Source organism: Manis pentadactyla, chromosome 2 (genome assembly GCF_030020395.1).
Source record: "Manis pentadactyla isolate mManPen7 chromosome 2, mManPen7.hap1, whole genome shotgun sequence".
Taxonomy (NCBI): Eukaryota; Metazoa; Chordata; class Mammalia; order Pholidota; family Manidae; genus Manis; species Manis pentadactyla.
This window is the reverse complement of record NC_080020.1, coordinates 145550934-145575064: the sequence shown is the minus strand read 5'-3', so window position 1 is coordinate 145575064 and position 24131 is coordinate 145550934. Positions and strand designations below refer to the sequence as shown.

At 44.2% G+C, this 24131-nt stretch overlaps 1 protein-coding gene across 8 annotated transcripts in view; it reads right to left on the bottom strand.

Annotated features, from left to right (window-relative positions):
* UXS1 (UDP-glucuronate decarboxylase 1) overlaps positions 1-24131 on the bottom strand; it is a 143799-nt gene that overhangs the window by 20980 nt on the left and 98688 nt on the right. For all 8 annotated transcript variants that reach the window (XM_057496879.1, XM_057496878.1, XM_057496876.1 and 5 more), the window contains exons 7-9: positions 11709-11813; positions 10115-10174; positions 7613-7734 (exon numbers count right to left, since the gene is read on the bottom strand). In XM_057496879.1, the coding sequence (XP_057352862.1) occupies positions 7613-7734; positions 10115-10174; positions 11709-11813 (287 nt within the window). The remainder of the gene's footprint in view (positions 1-7612; positions 7735-10114; positions 10175-11708; positions 11814-24131) is intronic.

Here is a 24131-nt window from a genome sequence, read left to right as displayed (position 1 = left end):
AGAGAGAACACACAAGGTCCAGGGCCAGTGCTATGTGTCACCTGGTCATCTCCCTTAGCAGCTCCGCTGCAGCCTTAACAGTCAGTCCAGACTGCTCACTAGGCAGCGGGCTATGCCAACACTCACCACAAGGCCTGGAGGGGGCAAGCGTGCTCTGCCAATCTCTAGGCGGGACAAGTGTGGTGTGGAGGTGCTCAGAAAGCAGCAGAGCCAGGAAACAAGGCTGACACTGGGCAGGGCTAGGCCATGGGTCTTGATGCCTAGAGGGTGAATCTTACCCCTCAAATATTTGACTTGTTAGATGCTTGCTGAAAAAACATAGTTTTTGAACTAACATATACCAACTACATACAGGCATTCCTTGGAAGTCCTGTGGGTTTGGTTCTAGACCACCGCAAAAAGTGAGTACCTCAATAAAACAAGTCAAATGACTTTTTGGTTCCCCCATTATGTTTACACAAGTCTATTAAGTGTACAATAGCATTATGTCTAAAAAAACTAATACACAAACCTTAATTAAAAAACAGTTTATTGATAAAAAGTGCTCACCATCATCTGAGCTCTCAGCAAGCGGTACTCTTTTTGCTGATGGAGGATCTTGCTTCAGTACTGATGGTTGCTGAAGGCTGGGGAGATTGTGGCAATTTCTTAAGATAAGACAATGAAGTCTGCTAACATTTACTGACTCTTCCTTTCACAGATGATTTCTCTGCAGCATGTGATGCTGTTTGATAGCATTTTACCCACAGAACTTCTTTCAAAATTGAAGTCAGTTCTCTCAAACACTGCCACTACTTTTTATCAACTAAGTTTATGAGATATTCTAAGTCCTTTGTTGCCATTTCAATGACCTTCACAGTGTATTCACCAGGAGCAGATTCCATCTCAAGAAACCACTTTCTTTGCTCACCCATAGGAAACAACTCCTCAATTGTGCAAGTTTGATCCTAAGATGCAGCCATTCAGTCCCATCTTCAGGCTCCACTTCTAAGTCTAGTTCTCTTGCTATGTTCACCACATCTGCAGTGACTTCCTCCACTGAAACCACAAGCCCCTCAAAGTCATCCCTGAGGGCTGGAACCAGCTTCCAAACTCCTGTTAATGCTGACCCTGTGACCTCTGCCCATACATCAGGAATGTTCTTAATGGCTCTAGAATGGTGACTCCTTTCCAGAAGGGCTTCAACTGACTTTGCCCAGAGCCACCAGAGGAATCACTGTTTATGGCAGCTATGGCCTTATGAAATCCCAAGACTTGAAAATTGAAATGACTCCTTGACTGGATGCAGAATGGATGCTGTGTGAGCAGGCATGAAAATGGCATCCATCTCATTGTGCATCTCCACCACAGCTCTGCCACGGCCAGGGGCACTGTCAATGAGCAGTGATTTGGAGTCTTTCTTCTGAGCAGCAGGTCTCAACGGTGGGCTTAAAGTACTTAGTAAGCCATGTTGTAAACAGACATGCTGTCATCCAGGCTGTGCTGTTCCATTTATAGAGCACAGAGAGAGTAGGTTAAGTGTAATTCTTAAGGGACCTAAGATTTTTGGAATGGTCAATGAGCACTGGCTTTAACTTAAAGTCACAAGCTGCATTATCCCCTAGCAAGAGAGTCAGCCTGTCCATAGAAGCTTTGAAGCCAGGCAGTGACTTCTCTCCAACTATGAAGGTCCTAGGAAGCCTCTTCTTCCAACAGAAGGCTATTTCATATACATTGAAAATCTGCTGTTTAGTGTAGTCACCCTCATTAGTTATCTTGGCTAGATCTTCTGGATAAGTTACTCCAGGTTCTCCATCAGCACGTGCTGTTTCACCTGCACTGTTAGGTTATGGAAAGAGTGTCTTTCCTTAAACCTCATGAACTAAGCTCTGGTAGCTTCAAACTTCTCTTCTGCAGCTTCCTCCCCTCTCTCAGCCTTCATAGAACTGAAGAGAGGTAGGACCTTACTCTGGCTTAGGCTTTGGCGTAAGAGAATGTTATATGGCTGGTTTGATCTTCTATCCAGACCACTAAAAATTTTTCCCTATCAGCAATAAGGTTGTTTCACTTTCTTACCATCCATGTGGTCATGAGAGTAGCACTTTTAATTTCCTTCAAGAACATTCTCTTTGCATTCACCACTTGGCTAACTGTTTGGTGCCAGAGGCCTAGTATTCAGCCTATCTTGGCTTCAGACACCCTTCCTCACTGAGCTGAATCATTTACAGCTTTGGATTTAAAGTGAGAGACATGTGACTCTTTCACTTGGACCCTTAGAGGCCATCATAGTGTTATTAATTGGTCTAATTTCAATACTGTTGTGTCAGGGAGTAGGGAGGCCCAAGGAGAAGGGGAGGTCAGGGGGACGGCTGGTCACTGGAGCAGTCAGGACATGTACAACATTTGCTAAGTTCATTGTCTTACACGGGCATGGTTTGTGGCACCCCAAAACAAATTACAAAAGTAACATCAAAGATCACTGAAAACAGATCAGCATAACAAATGTAGTGATAATGAAGAAGTTTGAAATATTGTAAGATTACCAAAATGTGACACAGACACAAAGCAAACTGTTGAAAAAACGGTGCTGAGACATGCTTGATGTAGGGCTGCCACAGCAGACCTTTGATCTTGTAAAAGGCACAATATTTGCAAAGCACAGTAAAGAAAGTGCAATAAAATGAGGTGTGCCTGTATTTGGTTTTTTGTACATCCTTGCAGCCACTGGACTAGATGATTTCTGAGTTTTCTTTCTTTCTGCTCTGCCAATCTATGGTTTCATGAATGGTGGCTTATATTACAGACCCAGCCCAGCAGGAGGGCCACAGACCCAGCGGGTCAGATGCAGGTGGGGCCATGAGCTCAAACACACACCAGGCACTGACTGGAGCACGCTGGATGGGTCCCCACATTTGTAAAATCACCGTGTCCAAGTGCACACAGAAGCTGCAACTGAACTCCTCTCTGACAGGTTCACAGGACAGGTTTCCCTGCAGTCCAAAAGTAGAGCGAGCGGCCCTATGAAATCTTTCATAAGCCAAAACTGCATAAAGTGAAGATGTAATTTTCATTATACAGAAAATTTTTTGAGCCTTTTCAGATCAAAAACTAACCTCTCATAGGATTTTCTAATATCTTAGGACACATCCTAACAGATGCATGGAATCGATCAAGATAAAGCACAGATGCGCACAGACACAGCTCAGAGATCTGGCAGGTGAGTGCTGAGAGGCTGTGTGCGGGTCCTGGGAAGGAGCTCGGTGGGGCCCCTCTTGCTGCCCTGGGTGTGCACTGCCTCCAGGAAGGCTCACTATAAAATCAATGCTAAATGCTACTTTTATTTTTCACCATTTTTCATAAAATTGAAAATCCTCTTCAAATTTCTTTGGGTTCGAGAAAAAAGGTACTAATGTAAGTCTTCCGTAAAAGCAAAGTGGTATAATGCAAACTTTCAAAAAGCAGTAAATAACTGTATTGATGCAAATGAGATGCTCTTTGATTCCAACTTCCATCTCATTCTATCCCCTGGTAGAAAACCCATGGGAGCTTCTCTTTATGTAAGGAACGTGTTCTGGAGTGTGTATGTGCAGTAGGTCTTTCAGGAAATCAAAGTCTATTTTGAATATGTCAGGATATTTCATTCACCAAAGAAACCTTTGGAATAGGGAAAATCTGTAGAAAGATTATTCATACCTCTAGTCAATCTTGGTTATATTCTCAATCCCCATACACTAGGTTCAACCAGAGTAAAATACATCCACATACCATATGCCGTCTTCATAATAAAATGAAGATGTATACCTCAGAGTATAAATAATTTATACTTCAGTGCCATTATGAGTAAAAAATAAGAATTTGAATTATTAAAATAATTAACTAAAAATGTGCCAAAGTCATACTGTTTCACTGGTTCATCCTTTCCAGTCTTTGTGTTCACTTGTCTCCAGAGAGCATAAACTTTAACTCCTATGGCTCTGACTTCTCTTCTAAAAGTTGCTATCTTGAAAGGCCAAACATTTAAATGATAAGCTAACATCATCACAGTGCAGCTCCTTGCGGGTTAACCTCCCTGCTCTGAGACACCGCTGGTAACTCGAGAACAAGCCCCAGGTGTCACCACATGCCTGCGTGGCCGTCCAGGAGCATCAGGGCCCTCAGCCCGGGCCTGCACCTTCTCTCACTCATCCAGGCTTCCTCACCAGGAGGGCCCACCAGAAGGGCAGTGGGGAGGGAGGGAGCATGCCCTGGAGGCAGGCAACCAGTCCTGGGTTCAAGCCCCACTTACAGACCAGGAAGCTGGAAACACATTTGGCAGCCCACTTTCCCATCTGTAAAATGGGCTCCCCACACCCACCTCAGGAGTGAGATTAAACAAGACTGTGCTAGGGCTGCACCCACAGGCCAGCCCACCCCAGGCGCCACTGGTAGGTCATGCTCCTCGGCGACACCTGCTCTAGGCCTCCAAACAGCTGCCCGTCAGGGATGTCCTGGCACACCAGCACTTGCAGGCCACCGTGCTGAGCACTCAGGGTCCGGAAGGCCCACCTGCAATGCGGGAGGGACAAGGGGAGGCCGAGCTCGAGTCCTGGCAATCAGTCACTTCGGTGTCTGACTCACAGAGGGTCAGGCCAAAGAGGGTCTGATTTGCCCTGGATTAGGCTGCACCCAGAGGGCCAATACTGACCCCCAGACCAGAGCACGCCCAGAAGCCAACCCAATGTGGGCAGAAGGTTCTCTGACCCACCCCCTTGCTGGCAGCTAATATAAAATCATGAGTGAAAGAACCATCTGGATGTCTTAAATATTTGCATCCTTTATAGTCTTTATGTGGTGGTTTTTATCTTATTTTGTTATCTTATTTTTACCTCTGGAGAGGATTATGGGTGACAATTTTTCTTCCTTCTTGCATATCTGTGTTTCCTTATTCTCTGTTCCTGGAAAAGTATTCTGCCATAGTGGGAACACAAACACCTCTTAACTGCATGGTGCCTGCTCCTCTGGACAGACAGGAGAGGGACCCAGGCTCTTGTCCTCAGCACTCATGTGGACAAACAAGGGAGCCCAGGGGGCCCATGGTCTGGACCCATGGCTCTCTCTGCAAGGAAGCAGAGTATTTATAAGACAAACGATAGGGGAGGGAGGGTGGGAAGCTCGAGCCATGCCTTCCTCAGAGGCCTCTTAAAACTCAGGCAGGGCCAGGTGACCTTGACCCAGGCCCTCCACTCTCGGCCACACTATCCCTGCATCTGGGTCCACAACCTCCACCTGTTTGCCACCTGAACTAGACAGGGCTTTGTCACCCATAGGTCACTCTCTAACTTAATGACCACCAGTGGTAGTAGGAGAGGCACTACAGGGAAAGGTGGCTACATCACACCTGCTTGCATGCCCTGCTGCAACTCTAGGGGCAGGGGCTATTTCCAGACGACACACAACAGCAGCACTCACCCGGGCAGCACGCGTCCTTAGGCAGGGGTGCCAAGCAATGTGATGAGCCTGGGCAAATGTACAGGTGACTCAGTGCTGCTGGCCTAGACCCCAAGCTTCACAGGACGTGCCAAGTCTACCTTCCACAAGGCAGTTCCCAAACCCACTACCATGATGGTTCATCCATTGTTTCCACACACACGACACATGGCTTCCCAGTGAGAAGCACCAATTAACTGGAACTTGGATGTGACTTTTCCATTCAGGCAACACTCATCTGCTGGGGCCTCCCATGCATGAAGCGCATGACAGACATTCCATAATAGAATCATTGCTCGAGTGAGTGACAGCCCCTCATAAGGATGGCCACTGCTGGGCAGGGACACCCCTGACAGGACTCTTGTCGGGGCCGCTTGGGCACAGGCCAGCTGTAACATGAGAGGTTTCTGACAGGTATGGACAGTTTTCAGGGCCATGTTACCTATGCCATTAATTTCTCAAGACCTATGCGAGCAGAAATGTAAATGCTGACAGTTCCAGAGTCACCTATGTGCTACATTCCTGAGCTTGTGAGCCGAATGACATGCATGGATCTAGTGTCAGTATGGATCTGAAACGAAGAGCCTGGCTAGTGCCTGCATGCATATTACAGCTCCTGGCATACAGTCAGTGCTCAGTAAGTGCTGGCTGTATTATTACTAGATACTGTAAGTGTTATGAGCTCACACTTTAAAGTAATACAAATACTTAGACTCATTTAATAGAAATGAAAAGTTCAGCATAAATGTGCTCTATGTGCCCATCACTTTGCCTATATATAAAAGCTCACTTGGAGATGCTACCACAAGACTGAATGCAAAAGAGAACAGTTAAGAGAAGAACCACAATAAAACGCAATTACATGCTCCTCGTGTGCTCAGGTTAGCTTCCTTAAGTACCAACAAGCACGGAGGTTGTTCTGTGTATCTAGGAGACCATCTTAAATTTGGGAGCCAAGACATTCTGGGCTTAAAAATGATAAAGGTATGTCCTTCCTAACGTGGACTAATGTTTCTTACAATAAATGACAATATAAGCCAGGTTAGAAAGTAATTAGTTCTATTTCTGGCTGTGATATAAAGCCAAAAAGGCCTAAATATCAATATGGGCACACGGTTATTTCATGGGTCTTGAATGTGGGTATTTCACTAAAAGTGAGAAAAAGACCCTGACAACTCTCCTCCAAAAAACCCCAAATCCGGATGCTCAGGGACCCCAGACTCAGACATCAGCAGCTTAGCACCTGGCACCCAGACATGCCTCTCCCCTCACACCAAGCCTGTGGCCGCCTGAGCTCTGAGCCTGCCTGCAGGCGGGACCCTGGGCCTGAGAACGCTGCTCCCAGGGACAAACGCCCATGTCTCTCAAGTCCCAAGGGCATGGCCACCACCACCTGTCAATGCAACAACATTCCAGTCCACGTTGATTTACCCGAGCGTCCCTCCCTCTAATAAAGGGCATCTCGATGAGGGCCTCAGAATGCTGGTGCATGCACGGCACACAGACACTGAGTGATGGACAGACTGGCCTGGACCCCCGCCTGCCTCTGGATCTCATGTCGGGCATCTCACTGGTTCCCACTCAGCCCTCAGGCAGGTAGGACAGTATGCTGTGACCGATGGGCCACCTATCCAAGGCCCACAGAGGCAGAACACATGCCCTCCTCCTCCCGTCTTCAGGCTCCTTCCACTACAGCACGTGGGTGAGTCAATCTGTGATATGACACTCTCTGTAGAAAAGCCCAGCACAGCAGTGAATAATTAAGAAAGCAGAAAATAACGATATAGCATAAATAACAATTCCTAAAGAGGTTAAAATTAAAGCAATAATGAATTCACATTTATACCCATTAAGATAAAGGAAGGTAAAAAAAAAAAAAGTCCACTGATTTGGGGCTTCAGGAAAATGGAGGCAATCACCCACTGTTGGTGAGCCACCAGGTGACAAAGCGACAGCTGCTCGAAGCCACACAGCAGCACTCCACGCCAAAGAGCTTATCCCCGTGGAGTCATGTTTTAAAATAGGAGACGTGTGGGAAGAGCTGTTGACAAAACCATTAATCCATAATAGTGGGAAAGAATCATTTCTGCGCATTTCACTCCTTTATATTTGAGGGGACAGGCACTCTGCAAGGCTAAACTCCAAGCCCCCAAACCTGGCTCATTACCTGCTTCATGTAGGCGTAACACATGGTCTCTGCAACACGCTTGCCCTCATCATAGCAGGCTCGGGGCCCTATGGGATTCACGTGGCCCCAGTAATCCTCACTTTGGGGGTGAACTTCAGGATCTATGAGTGGGGGAAAAAAAAAGACGTTTTCATCTTTCCTTCTTTTCAAGCTCATGTGCATAATGAACAACAAATATATTCATGATGCAAAAGGGAGCTTTGGAAAGACCAAGGTACACATTACAAATGGAGAGATACATATCAAAGAGGGCACTTCCACATTCCACAGTCCGTTCTCTGAGTCTGAGTGAGACCTGGTGCTCATACCGCTCATATTAACGAATGACAGTATTTTACAGGAGAAGAAATAAATAATAGGACCAAAGCCTTTCAGTTTTATGTCTCCCCTCTCTCTGGTAAAAAAAAAAAAAGTTCTTTATTTTTAGGTCATTACACAAACTTTAAATTTTTAGGTGATTACACAAACTTTAATTAAATGTAACCTCTGTGAAGAGATATACAGATCACAGTTTTATCTGTAGAAAACATGTAATTACAATGAAGTAATTATTTACTGAAAAAATTTTAAGAGCATTTCTGAGGAATGCGATGATTTTCACATGTGCCATCTACTCTATAAATTCATCTCTTGCTTATCTTGTAACTAAAGTATGACTTCAGCTCACAGGTTCAATGGGGTCTGTGCAGGGCAGGACATGCACACAGAGGTGCTTTCAGAGGCAGGCACCCCCTCCAAAGCGTGGCAGAAGCATGGTGCACTCACATCTCTCCACCTGCTCCTGTGTGGTAAAATTCCCTTAAGAGTCAGAGTTCTATTGCACAATGAGAGACAAGGTCTAAATTCACAGATATAACACATGATGGGTATCAGACCTTGTCAGGGATTTCTAACAAGGGCTGGCCAAGCCAGGCCCCGAAGAGACAGTCATAAACTTGCGAATGACAGGAAAAAGCAGGGAGGGCACAGCCACTCATCTGTCCCTGGCCTGGCAGTCTGGGCTGGAAAGCCAGGGTGCTCAAGGTCACAGCAGCTTAAGTCCCCTCACAAAAATCACTTTACAATAGTAAAGGCTTAGAAGCAAAGCCAATTCCCAGTCAGCCTCCCTTTGCAACGTTTTGCAGGCTAACAGGCCAAGCACACCTTCCATGAAGTGTCAGTTTACTGCTGTTACCAAGGGTCAGGCCCGACCAATGGGTGATTTCCATGAGTTATGCCCTAACACTACTCAAGCACCCCAAAGACCATGAGCTGTCATCAAATAGGCAGGCAGTGAATGAGGCAGGAGGAGGAGGAAGTGTGGACGTGGGAAAGATGTCACTGTGCCCTTCTGCACAGATAATAGCAGCCCCTTTGTATTTGAGACACTTGAAAATGTTCGGCCCTTGAGCTACAGCGACACCACTCCTCTGGTGATCCACGCAGCCCACCAGCGACGCAAAGGGGGATCATCCAGAGCCGGGTACAGGGAAATGCGCTGATCCTCTGCTGACTCTTCATCTGGAAACAGCAGAGGTGGGGGGCGATTCCAGAGCAGCAGGGGGATGGGCAGGAGGCAGACACATCTGCCCTTTGACTGCTGAGGGTTCCAGCAAAGAGGACGGTGCCCTACCTTTCACAGGGGTTACACGGAAGGTCACTGCACCTTGATGATTTTTCTGTTTCTACAGTTATTTTTTCATCTGGTTCCCTCACTTAAAACAAAACAAATGCACCTCTTCCCATTTTTCCTCCCACTTCATGTCTCCTGTGTAGAACAGTGATATGAAGAAGATCGGTCTCCTCTGGCCAGAGTCTGGCTTCTGCTGTACCAACTAAGCAGTTCTCTAAAGCCCTGCACCAGCTGGAGTGGGGCTGAAAAGAAATCAGCGTGGATTGAAAATGTGGCCCTCATCCCCACTCCTCACGTCCACTTCCTTCAGGGTTGGGCAGAGATTGTGCAGTGCTGCGGGTTGGCAAAACCTGCTCCTGAGTGCCCTGGCTCTACCTGAGGCTCTTCCAGAAACGCCTGCACGACAGCTGAGGCAATCAGCACACATCTCTTGGGCAAGCATGCGGAGCTCAGCCCAAGTTCTTTGTGGGTCTGGCTTACGCACACATTGCTCGCCTTGAAGGGTACACATGTGCCGGCTCAGACGGCACAAAATCCCTGGTGCGTGCTTTCTGGGGGATGTCCCAGAGCAGAAGGGCAACACCCTTCTGTGAATCTGTGACCGGAGGGTCCTCAGAGGCAAGGTGACATGACAGTCTGAGGACAGGCTTCAGCTGGAGAAAAGCAGGATGGTCCCACCCAGAGGAGGGGCGGGAGAGCCAGGGGGCTGGGGTGGGAAGCCTCCCTGCTGCTACCACCAGCCAGGAAGAGCAGGGCCTTCTTAGAAACGCAATCCTGGACTCATTTTTGATTCCTTGTTCACCTAAGACAGGGTGCAGGGAGTCTAAGGGGGCCAGAGTGAGTGGCCTGGGGGAGCCCCACCCACTCACCTCCGTACACCTCCGAGGTGGAGGCCAGGAGCAGACGGGCGCCGACTCGTTTGGCCAGTCCTACAGAAAGCAAAGAGAGGTCAGAGACCGTCAGCCTCTGGGGAACCAGGCAACTACATACACATACTCAACAACCGTGGCCTGCTTCGACACAGTGTTTTAGTACAAATAGTATCTGATCACCCATGCATCTTCAATTATCTACTCACACTGCTTCTACTCTGAACCAAAATAAAAACAAAAGCAGTGAGAAAAACCAAAGAACCTTCAGAAGCACAGTGAATACTTAGGTTGTCAGCAGGGCCAAAGGAAGGCTCTGTTAGCTTGAGAAAGTGTGGTTTGAGGAATAGAGGATTCCTTTGCCCCAAGTTCCAGTTATTTTAGCAGGGAGCTACCCATAGTAGGCAGAGGGCAAGTCCTTTCACCTGAACTTCCACTATCACCCCCAACAGTCCTTCTGCCACACAATCTCAACATGCTCTCCGGCATCTTCTGACTGCCTAGTGCAAGGCCTTCTGGCTGGGCCCCTTCACCCTGTCCCCATTACAATGTCCACATATGAGACCCCAAGTTCCCCAGCAGAAGAGTCTCAGGACAAATCTTAACAGAATCCCCTCCTCTGTGGACAGGATGGTGTCCTAGCACCGTGACTACATTGCTTAAGTGGGTAGAATGAATGACACCTTTGTAAATATCCTGTGCTTGGTGGTCTTTCTCTCCTGTATCTAGTTCTGCTGTGAAGGAGGGTCAGGGCAGAGGGCGAGTGTAGGGAGAGGGTCAGGGTGTGCAGCAGCGAGAACAGGGAGCAGCCCTGGCAGGGCACATCCCGCCCCTCCCTGATCCATCCCAGACAGAAGTGGGCGGGGGGCTCTGTTCCGTCTGTTGCCCTACTTCAAGCAGAGCATGATCCCCAAACGTCTAGTCTAAGACATTAGAAAACCAATTGGGTTTCCTTTCAGAACCTGGTCCCCATGCTTTGCTCAAATTAAAACTCAGTGTATTTCCCAAATCCATTTATAAATAAACCTGTCTTAAATGTTCCTGTAATTAAATCCACTTTTTACTTGACATTTCAAAAATTGGTTCCTTTCTCCCTCTTGGCAACTAAAATCAAAACCCTAGTTTTTAAAACCTGTGTCAGACTTAAACATGCCTTTAACCAAGCATTATTAATATGTGCATATTACCCACAGCTGTAAATCTCAGGCATGTGGTTTGTGAACACACACGTGTGGCTATTGAAACTTGGGTGCATGTCCCCGCCACCCCAATCTCAGATCAGAGTCCCAGCAGCCCTTTCGAGCCCAGAGGCACCCACATCGTGTGTCAGGGGGAAGGGGAGGAAGGATGGCCAGTCACTTGGAAACACAGGTATTCACACCCAGGGGCTTAACTGAGGCAACGCAGATGGGTCATGACAAAGCCCATCTCCCTCCTGACAAGTCTGAGGGCACAGTGACATAAGGCCACAGTGAGACGGCAAGGACGGAAGGAACTGAAGAGCAGCCTCAAACTCCGACAGAGCTGTCGACACTCACATCTGGAGTTGTGTCCGTCACTCCCTACAGCTGCAAAATAAAGACAGGAAACATACCCAGCATATTTAATGTCCCGATCGTGTTGGTCTTCAGCGTCTTGATAGGGTTATACATGTAGTTTGGTGGGGAAGCCGGAGAGGCCAGGTGGTATATCTGGTCAACTAAAGGAGACAAAATGGAAGTAGGTTACCTCCAAGGAAAACTCTTAAGAAATTCTGAACTCCTAAGTATCAGACTATATAATAAAGGTGTTCATGATCTTGCACTGAAATTCTAATTCTTACTGTTTTATTCTTCATAGAATCAAATTTACATTTGCCATCACAAGAACTTTAAAACAGACAGTCTAGAAGGATTCTCAAGATGGCGGCATGAGGTGGGTGGCGGAAATCTCCTCCCAAAACCATGTATATTTTGAAAACAAAGCAAATACAACTATTTCTAAAAGAGTGACCAGAAGTCACAGTACACTAGCCAAGCTACATCTGCAAGAACCCAACATCTCATGGAAAAGGGTAAGATACAAAGCCGTGACCCGACATGACCCAAGCACTCCCCCAACCCCAGCTCACCGGCAGGAGGAAAAGAATCAGAGTGGGGAGGGAGTGGAACCACTGACTACTAAATAACCAGCCCTAGGAATCTGCCCCATGAGCACAGACATATTTTGCATGGTGCACTGGATATCAGAGGAGTGGAAAAGCAAAACCAAGATTAAGACTGAACAGGTTCCCACAACCGGCTGCCCTGGGATATAAGAAAAGCAGGCACTTAAAAAGTCTTAAAGGATAGAGAGGGGATCGGAAGATGGCGGCGTGAGTAGAGCAGCGGAAATCTCCTCCCAAAACCACATATGTCTATGAAAATATAACAAAGACAACGCTACCTAGAATAAAGACCAGAAGACACAGGACAATATCCAGACCACATCTGCACCTGAGAGAACCCAGCGCCTCACGAAGGGGGTAAGATACAAGCCCCGGCCCAGAGGGAGCCGAGCGCCCATCCCCCCAACTCCTGGCGGGAGAAGAATAGGCAGAGCAGGAGGGAGACGGAGCCCAGGACTGCCGAACACCCAGCCCCAGCCACCCGGGCCAGAGTGCAGACACAGTGCGTGCCCAGGGGGTCCTCGATACTGGGAAAACAGGGCAGCAAGAACAGTGAGCGGGCACTGGAGGCCGGGCGCCAGAGGACATAAGAAAAGTGAGCGACTGATTTTTGGAAGTCTTAAAGGGATAGGGACCCCAATACTACGGAAACAGGGCAGCAAGAACAGTGAGTGGGCACTGGAGGGCTGGCGCCGGAGGACACCAAAAAAGCGAGCAACCATTTTTCCTGTTTTCTTTTGGCGAGTGCTTTTTGGAAGTCTTAAAGGGATAGGGACCCCAATACTAGGGAAACAGGGCAGCAAGACCAGTGAGCAGATGCCTGAGGCTGGCACCGGAGAATAAAGAAAAACGAGCGGCCACCTTTTTTTTTTTTTTAATTTAAAAATTTTTCTTTTTTTAATAAAAAAAATTTTTTTTTTTTTGTGGTTGTTGTTTTGTTTCGGCGGGTGCTTTTTGGAAGTCTTAAAGGGGCAGGGCGGGACACTTAATCCACACGTAGCGAATCTGGGGATCTCTGGGCACCCTAATCCCCTGGGCTGCACGGAGCAGGGAGGCCCCTTACCAAGATAAATAGCCTCCCAGCCGCTCCCCCTCCAACGCGACTCCACCACTTTGGAGTAGCTGCCCGAGCCAGGCCACGCCCACAGCAACAGCGGAGATTAACTCCATAGCAGCCGGGCAGGAAGCAGAAACCCTGTCTGCGCGCAGCTGCTCAACACAAGCCACTAGAGGTCGCTTTTCTCCCAGGAGGGGAGGGCCACAAACCAACAAGAAGGGAAGTTCTTCCAGCCGTCACTCGTCCCAGCTCTGCAAACTATTCCTATCACCATGAAAAGGCAAAGCTACAGGCAGACAAAGATCACAGAGACAACACCAGAGAAGGAGACAGACGTAACCAGTCTTCCTGACAAAGAATTCAAAATAAGAATCATAAAAATGCTGACAGAGGTGCAGAGAAATACGCAAGAGAAATGGGATGAAGTCCGGAGGGAGATCACAGATGCCAGAAAGGAGATCACAGAAATGAAACAAACTCTGGAAGGGTTTATAAGGAGAATGGACAGGATGCAAGAGGCCATTGATAGAATTGAAACCAGAGAACAGGAATGCATAGAAGCTGACATAGAGAGAGACAAAAGGATCTCCAGGAATGAAACAATATTAAGAGAATTATGTGACCAATCCAAATTGAACAATATCCGTATTATAGGTGTTCCAGAAGAAGAGAGAGGAAAAGAGATGGAAAGTATCTTGGAAGAAATAATTGCTGAAAACTTCCCCAAACTGGGGGAGGAAATAATCGAACAGACCATGGAAATACACAGAACCCCCAACAGAAAGGATCCAAGGAGGACAACACCAAAACACATAATAATTAAAATGGCAAAGATCAAGGACAAGGAAAGAGTTTTAAAGGCAGCTAGAGAGAAAAAGGTAACCTATAAAGGACAACCCATCAGGCTAACATCAGACTTCTCAACAGAAACCCTACAGGCCAGAAGAGAATGGCATGATATATTTAATACAATGAAACAGAAGGGCCTTGAACCAAGGATACTGTATCCAGCACGACTATCATTCAAATATGACGGTGGGATTAAACAATTCCCAGACAAACAAAAGCTGAGGGAATTTGCTTCCCACAAACCACCTCTACAGAACATCTTACAGGGACTGCTCTAGATGGGACCACTCCTAGAAAGAGCACAGAACAAAACACCCAACATATGAAGAATGGAGGAGGAGGAATAAGAAGGGAGAGAAGAAAAGAATCTCCAGACAGTGTATATAACAGCTCAATAAGCGAGCTAAGTTAGGCAGTAAGATACTAAAGATGCTAACCTTGAACCTTTGGTAACCACGAATTTAAAGCCCGCAATGGCAATAAGTACATATCTTTCAATAGTCACCCTAAATGTAAATGGACTGAATGCACCAATCAAAAGACACAGAGTAATAGAATGGATAAAAAAGCAAGACCCATCTATATGCTGATTACAAGAAACTCACCTCAAACCCAAAGACATGTACAGACTAAAAGTCAAGGGATGGAAAAATATATTTCAGGCAAACAACAGTGAGAAGAAACCACGGGTTGCAGTACTAATATCAGACAAAATAGACTTCAAAACAAAGAAAGTAACAAGAGATAAAGAAGGACACTACATAATGATAAAGGGCTCAGTCCAACAAGAGGATATAACCATTCTAAATATATATGCACCCAACACAGGGGCACCAGCATATGTGAAACAAATACTAACAGAACTAAAGGGGGAAATAGACTGCAATGCATTCATTCTAGGAGACTTCAACACATCACTCACCCCAAAGGATAGATCCACCAGGCAGAAAATAAGTAAGGACACGGAAGCACTGAACAACACAGTAGAGCAGATGGACCTAATAGACATCTATAGAACTCTACATCCAAAAGTAACAGGATATACATTCTTCTCAAGTGCACATGGAACATTCTCCAGAATAGACCACATACTAGGCCACAAAAAGAGCCTCAGAAAATTCCAAAAGATTGAAATCCTACCAACCAACTTTTCAGACCACAAAGGTATAAAACTAGAAATAAACTCTACAAAGAAAGCAAAGAGGCTCACAAACACATGGAGGCTTAACAACACGCTCCTAAATAATCAATGGATCAATGACCAAATCAAAATGGAGATCCAGCAATATATGGAAACAAATGACAACAACAACACTAAGCCCCAACTTCTGTGGCACACAGCAAAAGCAGTCTTAAGAGGAAAGTATATAGCAATCCAAGCATATTTAAAAAAGGAAGAACTATCCCAAATGAATGGTCTAATGCACAATTATCGAAATTGGAAAAAGAAGAACAGATGAGGCCTAAGGTTAGCAGAAGGAGGGACATAATAAAGATCAGAGAAGAAATAAATAAAATTGAGAAGAATAAAACAATAGCAAAAATCAATGAAACCAAGAGCTGGCTCTTTGAGAAAATAAACAAAATAGATAAGCTTCTAGCCAGACTTATTAAGAGGAAGAGAGAGTCAACACAAATCAACAGTATCAGAAACGAGAAAGGAAAAATCACGACGGACCCCACAGAAATACAAAGAATTATTAGAGAACACTATGAAAACCTATATGCTAACAAGCTGGGAAACCTAGGAGAAATGGACAACTTCCTAGAAAAATACAAACTTCCAAGACTGACCAGAAAGAAACAGAAAATCTAAACAGACCAATTACCAGCAACGAAATTGAAGCGGTAATCAAAAAACTACCAAAGAACAAAACCCCCGGGCCAGATGGATTTACCTCGGAATTTTATCAGACATACAGGGAAGACATAATACCCATTCTCCTTAGAGTTTTCCAAAAAATAGAGGAGGAGGGGATACTCCCAAACTCATTCTATGAAGCTAACATCACCCTAATACGAAAACCAGGCAAAGACCCCACCAAAAAAGAAAACTACAGACCAATATCCCTGATGAATGTAGATGCAAAAATACTCAACAAAATATTAGCAAACCGAATTCAAACATACATCAAAAGGATCATACACCATGACCAAGTGGGATTCAACCCAGGGATGTAAGGATGGTACAACATTCGAAAGTCCATCAACAACAACAAAAAAGACGAAAACCATATGATAATCTCCATAGATGCTGAAAAAGCATTTAGCAAAGCACAACATCCATTCATGATAAAAACTCTCAGCAAGATGGGAATAGAGGGCAAGTACCTCAACATAATAAAGGCCATCTATGATAAACCCACAGCCAACATTATATTGAACAGTGAGAAGCTGAAAGCATTTCCTCTGAGATCGGGAACTAGACAGGGATGCCCACTCTCTCAACTGTTATTTAACATAGTACTGGAGGTCCCAGCCACGGCAATCAGACAAAACAAAGAAATACAAGGAATCCAGATTGGTAAAGAAGAAGTTAAACTGTCACTATTTGCAGATGACATGATACCGTACATAAAAAACCCTAAAGACTCCACCCCAAAACTACTAGAACTGATATCGGAATACAGCAAAGTTGCAGGATACAAAATCAACACACAGAAATCTGTGGCTTTCCTATACACTAACAATGAACCAACAGAAAGAGAAATCAGGAAAACAACTCCATTCACAATTGCATCAAAAAAAATAAAATACCTAGGAATAAACCTAACCAAAGAAGTGAAAGACTTATACTCTGAAAACTACAAGTCACTCTTAAGAGAAATTAAAGGGGACACTAACAGGTGGAAACTCATCCCATGCTCGTGGCTAGGAAGAATTAATATCGTCAGAATGGCCATCCTGCCCAAAGCAATATACAGATTTGATGCAATCCCTATGAAACTACCAGCAACATTCTTCAATGAACTGGAACAAATAATTCAAAAATTCATATGGAAACACCAAAGACCCCGAATAGCCAAAGCAATCCTGAGAAAGAAGAATAAAGTAGGGGGGATCTCACTCCCCAACTTCAAGCTCTACTATAAAGCCATAGTAATCAAGACAATTTGGTACTGGCACAAGAGCAGAGCCACAGACCAATGGAACAGACTAGAGAATCCAGACATTAACCCAGACATATATGGTCAATTAATATTTGATAATGGAGCCATGGACATACAATGGCGAAATGACAGTCTCTTCAACAGATGGTGCTGGCAAAACTGGACAGCTACATGTAGGAGAATGAAACTGGACCATTGTCTAACCCCATATACAAAAGTAAACTCAAAATGGATCAAAGACCTGAATGTAAGTCATGAAACCATTAAACTCTTGGAAGAAAACATAGGCAAAAACCTCTTAGACATAAACATGAGTGACCTCTTCTTGAACATATCTCCCCGGGCAAGGAAAACAACAGCAAAAATGAATAAGTGGGACTATATTAAGCTGAAAAGCTTCTGTACAGCAAAAGACACCATCAGCAGAACAAAAAGGAACCCTACAGTATGGGAGAATATATTTGAAAATGACACATCCGATAAAGGCTTGACGTCCAGAATATATAAAGAGCTCACACGCCTCAACAAACAAAAAACAAATAACCCAATTAAAAAATGGGCAGAGGAACTGAACAGACAGTTCTCCAAAAAAGAAATACAGATGGCCAACAGACACATGAAAAGATGCTCCACATCGCTAATTATCAGAGAAATGCAAATTAAAACTACAATGAGGTATCACCTCACACCAGTAAGGATGGCTGCAATGCAAAAGACAAACAACAACAAATGTTGGCGAGGCTGTGGAGAAAGGGGAACCCTCCTACACTGCTGGTGGGAATGTAAGTTAGTTCAACCATTGTGGAAAGCAGTATGGAGGTACATCAAAATGTTCAGAACAGACTTACCATTTGACCCAGGAAATGCACTCCTAGGAATTTACCCTAAGAATGCAGCAATCAAGTATGAGAAAGATCAGTGCACCCCTATGTTTATCGCAGCACTATTTACAATAGCCAAGAATTGGAAGGAAACTAAATGTCCATCGATAGGTGAATGGATAAAGAAGATGTGGTACATATACACAATGGAATACTACTCCATTTGCAGTAACATGGATGGAGCTGGAGGGTATTATGCTCAGTGAAACAAGCCAAGCGGAGAAAGAGAAATACCAAAGGATTTCACTTATCTGTGGAATATAAGAACAAAGGAAAAACTGAAGGAACTAAACAGCAGCAGAATCACAGAACTCAAGAATGGACTAACAGGTACCAAAGGGAAAGGGACTGGGGAGGATGGGTGGGTAGGGAGGGATAAGAGGGGGGGAGAAGTAGGGGGGTATTAAGATTAGCATGCATGGGGGGGTAGGAGAAAAGGGAGGCTGTACAACACAGAGAAGGCCAGTAGTGATTCTACAACATTTTGCTATGCTGATGGACAGTGACTGTAAAGGGGTTTGGAGGGGGGACCTGGTATAGGGGAGAGCCTAGTAAACATAATATTCATCATGTAACTGTAGATTAGTGGTACCAAAAAAAAAAAGGGGGCAGTTCCTGTGTGGTAACCTCCAATGAGTTCTACACAAGAGTATAAAGGGCATATAAAAGTGTAGGCAAAGGGTCTGTTTGTGTTTATACAGAGGATCAAAGCCTAATTGGGCTACCCCGAAAATGAACTAAGATACGATATGAAAAAGAACTTCCAACATCAGCACTCTCTGGAAGACTCATGCCAGAAGATGATCATCAAAAAACCCCAACAAAGATCCACGCACTGCTACAGGTGTAGATGCACTCATCCCACCAGTTCCTGGACTTGCCATGGGAATGAAGAAGAAGATATCTAAGCTGGCCAGTGCATACAGTAAAACAACAAATTTGACTGGATCTATACTGTTGGAACTCAACCAAGAATTAGGAGAAGTGCAAATTGTAGCGCTCCAAAATCTTACAACTACAGACTATTTACTGTTAAAAGAACATAAGGGATGTGAACATTCCCCAGGAATGGGTTGTTTTAATTTGTCTGATTTCTCTCAGACTGTTCAAGTTCAGTTGGACAATATCCACCATATCATAGATAAGTTTTCACAAATGCCTAAGGTGCCTAACTGGTTTTCTTGGTTTCACTGGAGATGGCTGGTAATTACAGGTATGCTTTGGTTATGTAACTATACTCCTATTATGTTAATGTGTGTGCGCAATTTAAGTAGTAGCTTAAAACCTATACATGCTGAAGTTACTCTACAAGAAGATATGTCAAAGAAATAATCAATCTTCCCATGTTTTCTTCCGCCTGCTACTTCTGTAGCTTTTCTTCTTCCTTCCTAATTACAACCCTTAAATAGAATTCGTGCCTCATCAAATTTACCGAGTATCATAATTCTTCCAAGTGGTAAAGATACCTCAAGACAAATGCTGGGCATAGAATCTACAGGGCATAAATATGCAAAGAAGTAAAAAGCTAACCATTTCAAACAATAAGGCTTCTCTCTCACTTACCAACTTTACATTTCCCTGTATGGCCCCGGAAGATGACTGGTTAGCCAGAGACGGGTAAGATTCCTCAAGGGAGGAACAACCTAAGACAGGCACAGTCGCAGGGGGGCCATCAGGTGAGAAATTGGGGATCAACAGAGGTGAGGCTTAGAACCTCACCCCCCTTGTTCTGAGAGAAATCTTCTGCATACATGGATGTTTTATTGCCCTTGTCTAGCTTGGATTAACACATAGTCTATAGGCACACACCTGTCTAGCTTGGATTAACACATAGTCTACAGGCACACACCTGATCATCTACATTTGCTCTCTTACAACACTAAACAATGTTTTCTACCTTTATCTTGTATCTACCTACCACTTCAGCATTTTATTAAAAATAATAATAATAAAGAGAGAAATGTGGTAGCCACATATAAATCAAGTCTAAAAATCAAATGAGTATTCATATTTGAACTGACTGTTTATAGTTCATAATGCATGAGCAAAACCGAAAGTTTCTGTGATGACTGCTCTTGTACTGTTCACTATTTAAGTTATTCACTATGTAAGAATTTGTTCTCCATGTCAGAACTTGTTTGTTATGCCTCAGAAGATTGGAGACTGACGAAAATAAGGCTTGGGGTGGATTAATGATTGTGCATTGAGCACTGACTCCCCTATACAGAATTTTATTGTTGTTAACAAGCATTTGATCAATAAATATGAGATGCCCTCACAAAAAAAAAAAAAAAAGAAAAAAAAAAGTACACACTTCCAATGGTAAAATAAATAAGTAACCGGGATGTAATGTATAGCATAAGGAATATAGTCAAAATATTGTAACAACTTGGTATGGTGATAGCTGGTACCTAGAATTATCATGTATATAAATGTTGAATCACTATGTTGTACACCTGAAACTAATGTAATGTAATACTGTGTGTCAACTACCCTTCAATAAAAAATAATTATCTACAAAAAAAAAAAAAAAAGTCTTAAAGGGACAAGGGTTTAACAGGTAGACAAAATCACCCTGACACACTCAGCCCAGCAGGCTGGGAACTTTAAGGAACTTCAGGCGCCCTAACCCCCTGGGTTGCAACAGAGCTCTGAACCCCTGCAGGGTGATAAGCAGCCTGCCATTCCTTCCCCCTGCCTACACTGCAAGCAAACTGGCTGACCCACCATTGCTACGGAAGAGCCGGGGAGCAGCCCTGCCTACAGCAACTACACAGCTTAACATACAGGCTTCTCCCTGCGCACAGCTAACTGGCCCAGACCCAGAAGCTGCTCCCTGTGAGCAGTTGACCAGTAAAGATGGCAGAGACTGGCGCAGAGTCTTGGAGGCACAAAGGGGCCCTGTTCTCATGGAAGAACACATGTCGCTTGCCTGCGACCCCCGCCAGTGCCCTAAGCCATCCTGAGGGCCGTCCCGCACACGGTAGCTGAGGGGATTAACTCAGAGGCTGCTCCCAGTGTACAGTTAAACAGCACAGACAGTGGAGACAGGAGAAGGGACTTTGTTCTCCCAGCCAACACAAGCTCCACTCACTGGCAATGACTCCCGTCACCATGAAAAGGCAGAAGAAACTTGTTCAGTTGAAAATCCCTCAAACACCAGAGACAGGACTTAGAGACACTGAAATCAACAATCTTTCTGAAAAAGAATTCAAAATAAAAGTCATAGCATACTAAAGGAGCTAACAGACAAATATTCAAGACCTAAGGGATGAATGCAGGAGGGAGATAACAGAAACAAAACAAACAATGGAAGGATTTAAGAGCAGACTGGATGAGGTGGAAGAGACTCTTAATGGAATAGAAACCAGAGAACAGGAATACAGAGAAGCTGTGGCAGAGAGAGACAGAAGGATCTCTACCAAGGTAAGAATATTAAGAGAACTGTGTGACCAATCCAAATGGAACAATATTGGCATTATAGGGGTACCATAAGAAGAAGAGAAAGAAAAAGGCATAGAAAGTGTCTTTGAAGAAAAAATTGCTGAAAACTTCCCCAAACTGGGGAAGGAAATAGTCTCTCAGAACATGGAAGTCCACAGATCTACCAACTCAAAGGACCCAAGGAGGACAACTCCAATACATATAATAATTAAAATAGCAAAGATCAAAGACAAGGACAGAGTATGAAAAGCAGCCAGAGAGAGAAAAAAGATCACCTACAAAGGAAAACCCATCATGCTATATCATCAGACATCTCAGCAGAAACCTTACAGGCCAGAAGGGAATGGCATGATATATTCAATGCAATGAAACAGAAGGAACTCAAAGCAAGAATACTGTATCCAGCAAGATTATCATTTAAATTTGAGGGAGGGATTAAACAATTCCCAGATAAGCAAAAGTTGAGGGAATTTACCTCACACAAACCATATCTATAGTGTATTTTATTTATCTTAAAAATTTTTTATTAAAGGTTTTTATGAAGGCTTCACATGAAAAAACAATGTGGTTACTACATTTACCCATATTATCAAGTCCCCACCCATACCCCAATGCAGTCACTGTCTATCAGTGTAGTAAGAGGCCACAGATTCACAGTTTGCCTACTCTGTGCTACACTATATTCCCCATGACCTCCATACCATCTGTACTAAACATAATACCCCTCAATCCCCTTCTCCCTCCCTCCCCACACACCCAGCCATACCCCTCCCCTTCGAAACCACTAGTCACCCCTTGGAGTCTGTGAGGCTGCTGCTATTTTGCTCCTTCAGTTTTGCTTTGTTGCTGTACTCCACAAATGAGGGAAATCATTTGGCACTTGTCTTTCTCTGGCTGTCTTGTTTCACTGGGCATAATATCTCTAGCTCCATCCATGTTGTTCCAAATGGTAGGATTTCTTTCTTTCTTATGGCTGAATAGTATTCCATTGTGTATATGTACCATGCCTTCTTTATCCATTCATGTACTAATGGACACTTAGGTTGCTTCCATATCTTGGCTATTGTAAATAGTGCTGCAATAAACATAGGGGTGCATATGTCTTTTTGAGTTTGAGGAGTTGTATTCTTTGGGTAAATTCCAAGGAGTGGGATTCCCAGGTCAAATGGTATTTCTATTTTTAGTTTTTGAGGAACCTCCATATTGTTTTCCACAATAGTTGAACCAGCTTAGATTCCCACCAGCAGTGTAGGAGAGTTCCCCCTGTCCCCATCCTTGCCTGCATTTGTTCTTAGTCTTCTCAATGCTGGCCATCCTTACTGGTGAGAGGTGATATCTCATTGTGGTTTTAATTTGCATTTCCCTGATGATTACTGAGGTGGAGCATCTTTTTATGAGTCTGTTGGCCATCTGAATTTTTTCCATGGAGAATTGTCTCTTCATATCCTCTGCTCATTTTTTAATAGGGTTATTTGCTTTTTGGGTGTTAAGGTGTGTGAGTTCTTTATATATGTTGGATGTTAACTCCTTGTCAGATATGTCATTTACAAATATATTCTCCCATACTGTAGGCTGCCTTTTAGTTCTGTCGATGGTGTCCTTTGTCATACAGAAACTTTTTAGTTTGATGCACTCCCATGAGTTCATTTTTGCTTTTGTTTCCCTTGCTCAAGGAGATGCATTCAGGAAGAAGTTGCTCATGCTTATATATTCAGGAGATTTTTGCCTATGTTGTTTTATAAGAGTTTTATGATTTCATGACTTACATTCAGGTCTTTGATCCATTTGAAGTCTACTTTTGTGTATGGGGTCAAACAATAATCCAGTTTCATTCTACTGCATGTAGGTGTACAGTTTTGCCAATAACAGGTGTTGAAGAGGCTGTCATTTCTCTACTGTATGTCCATGGCTCCTTTATCATACATTACTTGGCCATATATGGTTGGGTCTATATCATGGCTCTGTAGTCTGATCCACTGGTCTATGGGTCTGTTCTTATGCCAGTATCAAATTGTCTTGATTACTGTGGCTCTGTAGCAGAGCTTGAAGTTGGGGAGTGAGATCCCCCCAGACTTATTCTTCCTTCTCAGGATTGCTGTGTTATTTGGGATCTTTTGTGGTTCCATATGAATTTTAGAACAATTGGCTCTAGTTTGTTGAAAAATGCTGTTGATAATTTTGATAGGAATTATTTTGAATCTGTAAATTGCTTGAGGCAGGATGGCCATTTTTGACAATCTTAATTCTTCCTATCATGAGCACGGGATGTGTTTCCATTTATTGGTATCTTCTTTAAGTTCTCTAATGAGAGTCCTATAGTTTTCAGAGTACAGGTCTTTCACTTCTTTGGTTAGGTTTATTCCTAGGTATTTTATTCTTTTTGATGCAATTGTGAATGGAATTGTTTACCTGATTTGCCTTTCTCCTAGTTCATTGTTAGTGTATAAGAATGCAACAGATTTCTGTGTAATAATTTTGTATCCCACAACTTTGCTGAATTCAGATATTAGATCTGGTAGTTTTGGAGTGG